We start from the raw sequence: 13,657 nt of genomic DNA, 5'->3' as shown, positions 1-13,657 counted from the left end.
GAAACCCTAAATCAACTAGACACATGCCTAGGAACACCTCAAGAAAGAATGACAAATCAAAACTTGAGGTATTAGAGAAAGAAAATCAAGCCTTAAGGTCAAGACTTGACTCTCTAGAAAAGGCTCTTAAGGATTTGACTCTAGGGTCTAGGGGTCAAAAACCCAAGTCCAAGGACAAGAAAGGTTTGGGTCACAAACCTAAGTCCCAATTGGTCAAGCCCACCTATCATAATGTTCCATTCGATTATGGAACAAATCCTAGGGCTAGGAAGACCACTACCAAAGTCACAAGGGAAGTCACCCCTATAGTTGACCTTGATGAGACCCAAATGACCAAGGCTTTAAAGCCTAAGAGGGTCATTAGGAGGGTTGCTAGGGAAGTTATCCCTAGTGAATATTTAGTGAACCCAATGAGCTCTAATAGGTATTGGGTTCCTAGGAGCATCTTCTCTACCCCATAGATGGGTTAGAGAGTGTCAACTCCAATAAGAAGGGTAGTTAACCCAACTTTGAGGAAATTGACACTCAAGGAGCATTTTCAAGGTGTTTGGGAACCTTTGAAAATGAAATGGAATAATCTTTGTCATTCACTCCTTGGAAGAGTAAGTTGTGCCAAAGTGAGAATATATTAATCTTACTTTAAATTGACACAATTTGGAAAAACCTAGAGAAATATCAAATTGGGATTTTGATATTCTCTTAGGTAATCAAGGCAATCCGGGCCTTAACTTAGAAGTGCTACTCTTGTAGAATTTTAAATGGTATAAATCAAACAAGAGATCAAGAAATGTCAATTTGGGTTTTGACATTTTCTTGGAGCACTTTGGGCAATCTAGGATTAGAATTTAAGTTAGCTAAGTGATTAAGGATACTTAGATAGGTAGTCTAGGTATTTTATTTGTGTTAACTTACCATGGTTGTTTGCCATATGCCATGTCATGACACCATATTTAATTTATGATCATTTGAAATGTCATGATAATGCTTAGGTTATTATATGTTATGCTTTATTTAAGTTTTCAAGCTTTATGCCATGACATCATGACATTGGCACATGTTTTTACTTATGATATCATTTATGCCATGTCATCATCTCTTGCATTAATAATCAATGAAATTGATTTAAGGATAAAAACACATTTTGATATTGAGATCAAAGTGTAGTTTAGAAAATGCATGAGAACTTAGCCTAAGTTGACCTTAACCCATATCTCACATCAAATTGACTTGAATGTGGTTTGATACACCTTAGATGTGTGTGAGATATTAGGATCATGAGTTAGGATCAAGGTGCATAGTTCTTGTACCTAGATGAGCCTAATTCAAGAAATGGAGGATCATAGGGAAAGCTTGTGTACAAGTCATGTACATCTAGCCCTAAGATTATGGTCCTAAATTCAAATGGTTTTAAAAGCATTTTAAAATTGATTTGAAAAACCTTGATGAAGCTTTCCTAGTGATAGCATTCATCATTGAACATTGTGATACAAAGTTGAGTTAAACTTGAACTATTTCAAAGTTTTTGAACTTTGTATCAAGATTGAAAAATGGAAACTATTTTCATAGAAAATTATTTTTCCGTGATAGACTATGGTATGAGGAGTGTATCCTCAAAATTTTACGATTTTTGGAATTTTCTGGAATTTATTAGGAGTTTCTGAATTTCCGGGAAGGGAAATCAGAAATCTCTGATTTCAGAGTGTGGATCGGTCACCGGACCGATCCAGGGAAGTTCTGATCGGTCTGGTGACCGATCAGTGACGATCCAGTGCGATCAGTGAAGCGTGGATCGGTCTGGGGACCGATCAGTGCGTGCCAGTTTCTGATTTTCAGCTGTTGGTCTGAAATTTCAGCTGGAAGTTGGGTTTTGTGGATTTCTAAAGGTTTAAAACTCGCCAAGACATTGTTGGTGCAATGGTCAAGGGGGAGTTGACCTTTCGGGGAAGTTTTACCTAATTGTCAAGGGGGAGTTGACTTTTAGGGGGAGTTTTTACTCCAAAAGACTTTTAAGGATTAGTGATATGGGATTATCACTAAGTTGATTGTTGAGTTTAGTATCAAGGGGGAAATTAAGAGTTTCAAATGAAAGGTATGAGACTTTCATTAGAAGAAACTCTTGACCTTGATACCTTCCTTGTTCTTTTGATGTGTGTCAAAAGGGAGAGTGTTCATGAGAATTATTGGAGAACCCAAGTTAGGTTATCGGGTTAACCTAAGCTAGGAAAGAATGTCAAGGAATGTTCAAGAAAGAACATTGGAATTCTTTTGATGTGTGTCAAAAGGGGAGAATTATCGAGAACCCAAGTTAGGTTATCGGGTTAACCTAAGGAGAATGTCCAGAGAATGTTCAAGGAAAGAACATCGGACATTGGAAGATGATTGAAACCTAAGTTAGGTTATCGTTAACCTAACTTGATTATGGTTTTGTCAAACATCAAAAGGGGAGATTGTTGGTGCAACCTTAGGTCAAGGTTGACTGGTTGACCCAACTCGAGTTGACGTGACTCGAGTTGTATTTTGATGTTTGACTTGGGAAGATTGTCGTGCAACCTTAGGTCAAGGTTGACCTAGTTGTGTTGCATGTTGATGTTTGACACTGTGAGAGAGTTCTATTCTTGATGTGGGACAAGAATAGATGTTTGGGAGATTATTGGTGCAACCGTAGGTCAAGGTCGACCTGGTGAACTGATTCGGAAAAGTCCAAGTATGGAGACTTGGCATCGAAAAGTCCAAGTATGGAGACTTGGCACGGAAAAATCCAAGCAGGGAGCTTCGCGCGAAAAGTCCAAGTATGGAGACTTGGCACCGAAAAATCCAAGTATGGAGACTCAGATCGGAAAGTCCAAACAGGAGTTTGCACGGGAAAAGTCCCGTAAGTGAAGCCGTGGAAAGTCCTAACTGGGATGTTAGGCGGTGGAAAGTCCCGTGAGTGAAGCCGGGCAGTGGGAAAGTCACTGTAGAGTAGGAGAAAGTCCTAACTGGATGTTAGGCGGTGTGGAAATCCTGGTGAGGCAGGTGAAAGTCCCGTGAGTGAAGCCAGCAAGGAAAATCCAGATGGATCTGATCGGACTTCTGGTGTTGAAAGTCCAAGTAGGTCAAAGGATTGACCGGACACTGGGTGGAGTTCTAGCAGTCAAGGGAGTGACCGTGTTAGGGATGAAGTACCAATAGGTCAAGGTTGACCGGATATTGGTTCGAAGTCTTGGGACTTGGTTTGGGCAAAATTGCTCGGATCGGTCACCGCACGATCCGGATATTTGTTTCGCCCGATCGGTCCGTGAACGATCGACATCGAAGTTTCGTTATCGATCGGCCCGTGACCGATCGCCAGTTTAACGAGGCGAAAGAAAGGCAGTCGATCGTCCACGCATCGATCAAAGGTCCCGATCGGCCCGGGACCGATCAGAGACGATGTCGCCGAGAAAGAAAGAGTAGGGATCGGTCCGTGGACCGATCAGCTGTCGATCGGTCCACGCATCGACGTAGTACGCATGTAGGTTCTCAGATCGATCGACGGCCGGGACCGATCAGTAGGCCTCGATCGGTCCCTAGACCGATCAGGTTCTAGCCGTTGCGACGCAACGCTAGTTTTTTCGCCTTCTTCGCAGTATAAAGGGGTCGAGGTGCTGCCTTTAACTTCTTCTTCCTTCTTCCTGTTCTTGGCGCTGCTGCTGAGCTTGCTTCTGCTTGAAGCTTCGCGTGAGCTTCCTAGGCTGAGGTAGGCGCTTGGAAGCGGCTGCTTCTTCCAGTCGAAGAGAAGGCAAGAAAGTTTACATTTGTATTGTACTTTATTTCTTGTTTTCCTTGTACTCTTTTCTTGCTGTTGCAAGAAGTTTCTGTGGCGAGGTTTCTCCACCCAGAAGGAGTGTTTTTATTAGCCGGTTTTCCGGGGACTCATCCACCGACGGATTGATTGGGTTCGTCCACCTTACGGACACGCCGAGGAGTAGGAGTTTCATCTCCGAACCTCGTTACATCCTTGCGTAGAGGTTTGATTTCTTCTCCTGTTTTCTTTCTGCATTTAGTTTCTGCTGCGCTAACCCTAGTTTGTAGAAAGAAACGCGAGCAATTGGGGTCGGCTATTCACACCCCCCTCTCTAGCCGTACAAAGGATCCTAACAAAAAGAACCTTCGGAAATGAACCAAGCATATCTTTGGCATCTAAGGCTTGGTCATACTAACTTAAGTAGGATTCAGAGGCTTATAGCCGATGGACTTTTGGGTTCATTAGAGTTGGAAAATTTTCCAACTTGTGAATCCTGCTTGGAAGGTAAAATAACCAAGAGGCCGTTCAAGGCCAAGGGGTATAGAGCCAAAGAAGTGTTAGAGTTGGTTCACTCTGATTTGTGTGGTCCTATGTCTGTCCAGGCAAGAGGAGGTTTTGAATATTTTGTCTCTTTCATAGACGATTATTCAAGATATGGATACATTTACCTAATGCGCCGCAAGTCTGAGTGCTTTGATAAGTTCAAAGAATACAAGGCTGATGTGGAGAAACGACTAGGTAAAAGTATCAAGACACTACGGTCAGATCGTGGTGGCGAATACCTCTTAGGAGAGTTTAGGAATTACTTATCAGAAGTCGGGACTCAATCCCAATTGTCCGCACCTGGAACACCCCAACAGAATGGTGTAGCAGAACGAAGGAATAGGACTCTTATGGAAATGGTTAGATCGATGATGAGTTATTCGTAATTACCAAATTCTGGGGATATGCTCTGGAAACAGCAGATACGTTCCGAACTTAGTACCTTCTAAATCGTTTCTTCTACTCCCATAGAATTGTGGAATGGGCAAAACCCAGTCTAAGACATATTCGGATTTAGGGTAGTCCACAGACACGTCTGAAACCATATGATAAGTTAGAATCTCGCATGAAGTTCAGATGTTTGTAGGATATCCCAAAGGAACGAAGATGGTTTATTTTATAGTCCTAAAGACCGTAAGGTCATTGTTAGCACCAATGCCCGCTTTTGAAGAAGACTATATAATGGATCACAAGCCCAAGAGTAAAGTTGTTTTAGAAGAACTTAGAGAGGACATGTCTACTTCAATACCAACAAGACAAGATGAAGTACCACAAGAGACCCAACACGTGTCACACATGATACACAACCACGGATAGTGCCTCGTCAGAGTGGGAGGGTTGTGAGACCTGAAGATTCATGTTTTGGGAGAGTCTTCGGACTTGATCCCAGGCCTGATCCCCGATCATACGATGAAGCACTCCAAGATATAGACGCAGATCTTGGCAAAAGGCAATTGAAATAGAGTCCATGTACTCTAATAAGGTTTGGGAGTTGTAGAACCACCGATGGTGTAAAAGCCGTTGGATGCAAGTGGATCTACAAAAGGAAAAGAGGGATGACGGAAGGTAGAAACCTTCAAAGCTAGGCTTGTTGCAAAGGGTACACTCAAAAGAGGGAATCGATTATGAGGAGACCTTTTCACCCGTAGCCATGCTTAAGTCTATCCGGATACTCTTATCCATTCTTCTCATATGGATTATGAGATTTGGCAAATGGATGTCAAGACAGCTTTCCTTAATGGAAGTCTTGAAGAGAACATCCATATGAAGCAACCAGAAGGGTTCATTGAAAAAGGCAAAGAGCATTTAGTATGCAAGCTCAATCGGTCCATTTATGGACTGAAGCAAGCTTCAAGGTCTTGGAACATCCGGTTTAATGAAGTAATCCAGTCATATGGATTTATTCAAAGTCCGGATGAGTCTTGTGTATATAAGAAGTGTAACGGAAACGTGGTGGTATTTCTTGTACTATACGTAGATGATATTTTGTTAATTGGCAACAATGTCAAGGTATTATCAGACGTAAGGGTATAGTTGTCCAAACAATTTGATATGAAGGACTTAGGAGAATGTGCACACATTCTTGGGATCAAAGTTATAAGGGATCGTAAGAAAAGAATGTTGTGTCTATCCCAAGCTTCATATATTAATACAATCCTTGCTCGTTTTAGCATGCAGGATTCCAAGAAAGGTTTCTTACCTTTTAGACATGGAGTAGCTCTATCTAAAGAGATGTCTCCAAAGACATCAAAAGAGATAGAGGACATGAAAGCAGCTCCTGGCTGGAGGAAGCCTAATGTATGCAATGCTATGAACGAGACCGGATTTTGCCGTGGGCATGGTCAGCAGACATCGAGTAACCCTAGACAAGGACATCGAGGTGCGGTAAAGCATATATCAAGTACCGAGAAGGACTAGAGATTATACGCTAGTTTACCAAGCAGATCTGCTCCCTGTGGGTTACACTGATTCGATTTCCAATCGATAGGGATAATGAAGTCTACATCAGGCTATGTGTTTACTTTAGAGGTGGAGCCATTTCACGGAGGAGTGTTAAGCGAAATGCGTTTGACTCAACCATGGAAGTTGAATACGTAGCACCTCCGAGGCGCCTAAAGAAGCGATGGCTCAGAGCTTTAATGGACTTAGATGTGATTCTGGTTTGCCAAAATCATCACAATTTATTGTGATAATAGTGGTGCATTGCAACTCGAAGGAACCACGAGCTCATAAGGCAAGTAAACATATAGAGCGCAAGTACCACCGATACGAGATGTAGCGAGGAGAAGTTGTCATCACCAAGATTGCATCAGCGGATAACCTGGCATCCTTTCACTAAGGCCCTTCCGAAAGCTTTCGATCGATATGTGGAGGAATGGAATCGGATGTATGGTAGAAGATATGGCACTAGTCATTAGTATAAGTGGGAGATTGTTGAATGTATACTAAAAGCCTAAGCTTTGTAAACATTTATTATGAATAAAGAATCACATTCGTCTAATTGTCTACATTTGTTTGTAGTTGTTCATTTAATTTATATTAGATAACATAGTATGTGGTGTCACATACGTAAGATGATGTTATCAGTACCTTATAAATTATAAATAGGAGCTCACGACCAAAATGGAAAAGGAACAAACCATTGAAGGTCGTAGTGTAATTAGGTATTAGTTTATCTCGACTATATAATTACACTAGTACACTCAGAGTGTATTGAGTAGGACCATTTGAGGTCGTTTCTTTTATACTGACTTTATAAAGAAACAAAGACCTCGGTTATTATGGAAGTTGTGTGCTTAATCCTAATATAATAACAAGCACATATATTTGATATTTATTTCTTTAATTTATCAATGGGTGAGATTTAGTTCGTTGAATCAATAAACCCGATAAGTTGGGAAATGGTATTACTTATAGTGTGTGTTGTTGATTATAGAAGGAAACTGTGTCCTAGAGATACTAGGTTGATAATGTCCTCAAGAGGAGCTCATAAAGATTGTCATGTTAAACCCTGCAGGTGGACTTAGTCCGACATGACAATAAGGTTGAGTGGTACTACTCTTGGACTTAGATATTAATTAAATGAGTTGTCAGTAACTCACTTAATTAGTGGACATTCGATATCTTAAACACAGGGAGACTAACACACTCATAATAAGAAGGAGCCCAAAATGTAATTTGGGATTGGTGCAGTAGTTCAATGATAGTTCTCTAGTGGAATGAATTATCATTGATAAAATTAAGTTGTTCGGGGCGAACACGGGATGCTTAATTTTATCGGGAGACCAAAACCAATTCCTCCTCTCGGTCCCTATCGTAGCCTCTTATTTATAGAGTTCTATACCCACCTATACCCACCTTCTATACCCACCAATAAGGGGCCGGCCAAGCTAGCTTGGGAACCAAGCTAGGGCCGGCCTAGGTATATTATTGGGTGGCCTAGCTTGAACCCAAGCTAGTAGGGCCGGCCAAAATAAATTAAAAAAGAAATTTAATTTTAATTTTTATTATAATGTGGAAGATATAATTTAAAGAGAATTAGAATTAAAATATTTCTCTTGTAAAAGATTTACAAAAGATTAAAGAAAGAGATTAGATCTCTTTCCTTATTTGTAGATTGGAGAGATGTTTTATTTTCTCTTTAAAATTATTCACATGTTAATAAAATTAAAATTATAGATATTTCCTTTTATTAACCATGAAGAGATTTTAAAGAGAAATTTTATTTTTTAAAATTTCCGGAAACAAACTAGGAAGTTTTAATTGTTGATTAAAACTTGTCCTCTTTTGTTTTCCAATGATGTGGCCGGCCACTTGAAATTGATTTGGGAAATTTTATTTTATTTCTCTCAATTAAATCAAGTCAAGGAAATTAAGGAAAATTTATTGTAATTAAATTTCCTAATTTGCCTAGGCCAAGGAATATAAAAGAAGGGGTGAGGGTGCCTTCATGGGATACAACCTCTATTGTTTTCTCTCCCTTTTTCCTTGGTGTTGTGGCCGGCCATTACCCTCTCCCTCTCTTCTTCTTGTGGTGGCTGAATACTTCATCTCTCTTGGAGTTCTTGTGGTGGCCGGATACTACTTGGAGAAGAAGAAGAAGAAGGAGAGAAAGTTAGCATCTCTTGGAGCTTGGTTAGTATTTTGATTTTCTTCTTTGGTAAAGTTCTTCCTTTGTGGCCGAACCTTGCTTGGAGGAGAAGAAGGTGGTTGGTGGTTTCTCATCTTGGTAGATCGTTGCCCACACAACGTCCGAGGTTAGAAGAGGAATACGGTAGAAGATCAAGAGGTTTTTCTACAAGGTATAATTAGTAATTTTTATTTCCGCATCATGCTAGTTATTTATGGAAATAATACCAAATACAAGAGGCTTATGATCTAGTATTTCGAATATGTTTTTCGATGTTGTGTTCTTTTGTTTTCTTTCTTTTCCTTGTGATTTGATTGTTCTCTTTGGTTAACCTAAAGTTATTTTAGGAAATTAAATATTAGCTTTCTATTAAAGGTTTTGTCTAGTCGGTGGTGGTTGCTCCCATATCCAAGAAGGCCATGCGCCTCGCCACGTCAGTACTGGGAACCTTTTATGGAAATTAGTATTTAATGGAATTAATAACTTAAGGAGACTTGGGTCGAACGTGTTAAGTTCCGCAGGAGATCCAAGTTAAAACCTAAAAGAACAAATAGATTAAGTTTTGGATCAAACGTGTTAAGTTCCGCAGGCGATTCAAAATTTAATTTAAAAGAACACATGGTAGCTAGGAAAAAGGTTCAGACCTTTGTACAAAATTTTTGTACAGTGGAACCTCTAGGTTTTCCGAGTAGCAACCAACATGAAAGTCATGAACTGGTCAAGTACTGTGAAAACTAATCAAGCATGGATGAGTTGCAATAGAAACAGTTTTGTCATGAATGATTGGCACGGCCTTTATAAGACTTGATACAGGATCAAAGTTAAACAAGAGAACTAAGTGATGCAAGTAAAAGATCTTAAGCTTATATTAGATCTATTGCTATGTTTTCTAAGTACATCGATGTGAGGAGAATGGAACCTGCAAGTGATGTTAGCAATGGCAGAATCTGCTGTTACTTGGCGTTCAGCGGCAATCTTGCTTGCGACTAAATCAGGCCATGAGGTTCCACCAGCTAGTGCAGTAAAAGCTATGACATAAGGATTTATTCCTACAAGAAAAAAAAAATCAGAAACAATGAGTATTCGTGCAAAAAACACAAATAAATTGCGAAATGCAGGAGATTCATTGGGACAAAAGGAAGAAGAAAACCTGTCACACAGCTTATGCCTTCTGTGAGCTTGGTAACCACGTAGGCTATCCCACTTATGAAAATGAGAGATCCAATGAATGCTACCCATCCATGAGCAATTTTATATGGTGGCACAAAAGCAAATAATAATTTCCAAGGCATTAGGGTTAATTTCCAAAGAATCATTGTAGCCCGCAAGTAAAAGGTATCCGCCGTCTTCTTAGATTCAGTGGTAGTGAACTGCAAGCCAGAACAAAAGATATTAGATAAAAAATAGAGAAAAATGGATATTATCAAAGGTAAAAAGGGCAGTAATATGAGGAACAATTCCACATTTTAAGCATTTATTTGGGCCACAATAGTTTGTGCGTCAAGAATGTGGATAGCCGCTGGGAATGTTGATAAAACAACCATTACAACTATGCTCAAGCATCTCAATAGTAAGCATCTCAAGCATTGTCGAATTTAGATCATTGCATTGCTGGTGGAACTCTTGTTTGACATGTTAGTTGTAAAAGGCCAAAAGATCAACTAGATAAGTCCATCCTATTGAGATATGAACAAGCAATCTCTTAAAATATGAGAAAAGATTCACTCTCCTCGAGCAACATTGACAGTTAATTATCAGCATTGTAATACATAAATATTTCAGTTCTCAAGAAAGAAAATGAAGAAAACAATTTAAAATATTTGAGGTACTAAGTGAAATTACCATTAGTGCATCAAGAAATTGTTGGCCCCAAACTGAGAAGACATTCTCTTTGTTGTCAATTACGTTTCTATAATACAGTACATCTGTTGATTCTCCCATATCCTTATCTGGAATGCTTTTGTACTCCAAATCTGCATCAGTTATCCATTCTTTTTCAAAAATATCTTGTATTACTAATAATATGTGAATGCTTTCTCACCATGTGAAGTGTGCAATTGGATGAAAAGTTATGCAGTTATGCAGTTATGCTTTAGTTTACATGATCAAGGTCCGTTAGCATGACCACTGTTAATAATATAAATGAATAAATTGATCTTGTCCTAATAGCTCAAGCTTTGGAATAATTGGTCAGCTAATCAAATTTAACATAGTAACACAGCAAGGTGTCAGGTAAATGTTTACTTTCCTGCTTGTGTCAGTAATATACACTTTGTTAGCTTACATATTAGGTTCGGGCTAAAGACAGATCTAGTCAAGTCCAGTTTGCTCACCCACAAAAAGAGGGTTGTGAATGTAAACATATAAATTGCTCTCTCTTTTAACACAACTAAAGTTTTGGGACAAGTAGTGGGTCAAAATTTAACAGTTAGTCTATTAAATTGTACCTTCCCGTCACAATTCAATAATGCAAAGCCAAGGATATATAATAACATAAGTATTTCTATAAATGTTATGCTAGTTCGCACTTCCTTCTTCCCTATTGATCCATGATGGGGTAATGTCTTTTCAAAGGAAATCAATTATGCTCAAGCTCAAATTACTAGAAGCAAGACTATCTATCATATGATAGGAATTGTATTACCTAGTATGTCTGCGTAAAGCCAGCATTTAACAGCTGAAAGATATTGATTTAATTACTTAATCATTCTTATCTGATATTTCGTGTGATGGATATTTAAGCAATAGCTGAAAGCCAAAGAAAAAGATTAATGACACAGTATATCTCAGACATTTACCTGAGGTGGCCTGAGATGCGTGAATGTTGAATATATCTACAACACCATTGTCTTGTGATTCACTGACCTGAATTATCTCATTGCCGTCATTATTGGACTCATCGCTGAACACATTCTCATTTTCTGGAACCCATTCTTCTGGCCTCTCGCTTCTTCCCCTGATCAGAGAAATTTGGCTTGGTAAAGATGATCATATTAAGCTTTAATTTGGTTAACAAAATTATTTTACAAAAAATTGAGAATCAAGATGTCTGACAAATAGATAAAAAGTTTTCTACACCAATTTATAAGAATAAATGTAGTCGGCATTGTTATTCTAATTCTGGATGCAATACAGTAATCAATGAAAAGAAGTATTAAAAGAAGAATAAGAGATGAAACTTTTTTTTTTTGGGAAATCAATTTGGTTTCATAGCAGGAAGATCAATTATGTAGCCAATCCCAAATAGTTGAGATTAACATGGCTTGATCATGATGAAAAATGAACATAGAAAATTCGAAAACAAGGACATAAATGCTTACAGAGGAATTGACAAATATGGCCATTGTTTGTCTTGAGCATATGCATGAACCAGCAGCAACCCAAATTGCAAGACTGTTAAGAAGGCCTCAGAAAGGGTGACCATGTTTGGTGTCCAGACCTGCAATTGATAAACATTTCAACTGATGAATGTCTTAAAAAATCAACAGTGCAATGAAAATATAATGCATCGGCATATGGTTTTTCATGGTATGAACAATAGCATCAGATCCTGAATTATATTCAATAATAGACAGCAAAATACTACCATTAACTATCCACACTTACAGTCGCTCTTTCTCCCCCAAAAGGAGCATTTCTCTCAAAGCCAAGTATGTCTTAAGCATAGAGCCAATTAAGCACAAAATAATATCAGTTGCAAATGAAGTACCTGTAAGATTATGAAGAGCCAAACATACGCCCAAAATGACCAGAACAACTCGACTAGCCAAACTCCTAAGTCCGATATCTTTTTCAAAGTACCTGCTTTTGGGACAACTACACAAACTGCATGTATCGGGAACAAATCAAATGCGGCAGAACCTACAAGGGTGCCTGGCCCTAAACCTGCAGGCCAGATAAAAAATATTAGCAATAGCAGACGAGCCAGTTAAATTGATTAAGCTGAAACCAACAGTGCAGCCTAGATAATAAAAGCAATCTACTAGCTGAAAACTTGGTACTAATCAACTTCTCAAGTATATGCCAACCTTTCAACTTTTCAAATATATGAGATAATAACAATATCATGAAATTGACTGCCTTAGGAGATAACTTAGCTACTAATAAAGTAAAGGAAGATACAAGATAACTTGGGTTAACAACAAAAGAATTTCTGAATGTGATTATATCCGCACAGAAAATGCTTGTAATCTTGTATGTATTACACAATCTAGAGGCAAAAGTGAATTTATAAAGAAAAATGAATGGGATTTCAAAGATGTATGTGAGAAAACCATACCTCCAGCAGTGAGCTGACCTATGTTTTGGATGGCATCAATTGTAGCTAGAGAGATCTGTGGAAAGCTTGTCCCAAATGCCAGTAAGGTGATATCTGCGATTGTGTAATTCCAAACTTTATCGTACTTAACCAACTCTTTGCCTGTTGAAGGATCTATTTCCACAATCTTCCGTGAATGCTTAACAATGTTCTCCATTGATCGGAAAAATCGAGCAGTAATAGACGACAACCCAATGAAACAGTATGCAAGAGCAATAAAATAAAGGAATGCCCACATCCCATTAGAAAGTGAAGTTTCAGAATATAAGAGAATATAACTTTGACAGCTTTCATGTGATGACGAATTAGAAAATCCAAATGTCACTGCCATGCTCATTTTTTATGCCTGGAACTTCAACCAACCTACATAGAATTAGTATTTTTTAGAAGACATTGTTTAGTCAAATTTTTATCATTATTGAAATGAAAATAGCCTAACAAATAGCAAGTATGAATCATAGATGGAAAATCATTAATTGAACATCAAGAAATATGAATTAAAGACAAAATTGTCCTGATTTATAGATAGAAGATGAAGTTAATCTTTATATATGTGTGTATGCGCATACACACATGAAAGTTAATCTTTACATATATATATGATCCTGTCCGAAAGTGGTGAAGGCGGTGAGTTGGAAACGTGGCTCCACTGTTGACCCGACGAAAACTTCGTGCGGTCCTGCAACAATAGGAGCGTTATTGTCGGGACAGGGAATGGGTCCTCGGCTTTGGCCCTCCGATGCTCAAATAAGTGATCGGTGTATGAGGAGGAGAAGAACAGTAGAAAAACTATAGCAATGGGCGTGTTCAAATATGAAGCATCGCAAAGCTCTGCCTGAGACCCCCTTTTATAGTCACTGTTGCTTTATGCATGCCTCTCAAAGTATTGACACGTTGTCCC

General features: G+C 38.7%; 1 protein-coding gene across 1 annotated transcript in view; it reads right to left on the bottom strand.

The window, feature by feature from the left end:
- The window catches only part of LOC122002969 (magnesium/proton exchanger-like), a 33,801-nt gene that overhangs the window by 9,099 nt on the left and 11,045 nt on the right, over positions 1–13,657 (bottom strand). The window contains exons 2-8 of the mRNA XM_042558378.1: positions 12,718–13,119; positions 12,148–12,323; positions 11,759–11,877; positions 11,237–11,394; positions 10,281–10,411; positions 9,589–9,808; positions 9,358–9,487 (exon numbers count right to left, since the gene is read on the bottom strand). Coding sequence (XP_042414312.1) covers positions 9,358–9,487; positions 9,589–9,808; positions 10,281–10,411; positions 11,237–11,394; positions 11,759–11,877; positions 12,148–12,323; positions 12,718–13,093 — 1,310 coding nt within the window. The 5' untranslated portion in view covers positions 13,094–13,119. The remainder of the gene's footprint in view (positions 1–9,357; positions 9,488–9,588; positions 9,809–10,280; positions 10,412–11,236; positions 11,395–11,758; positions 11,878–12,147; positions 12,324–12,717; positions 13,120–13,657) is intronic.

The sequence above is a fragment of the Zingiber officinale genome, chromosome 7A, assembly GCF_018446385.1.
Source record: "Zingiber officinale cultivar Zhangliang chromosome 7A, Zo_v1.1, whole genome shotgun sequence".
Taxonomy (NCBI): Eukaryota; Viridiplantae; Streptophyta; class Magnoliopsida; order Zingiberales; family Zingiberaceae; genus Zingiber; species Zingiber officinale.
Note: the sequence above shows the minus strand (reverse complement) of the source record. Positions and strands in the feature narration are given on the sequence as shown.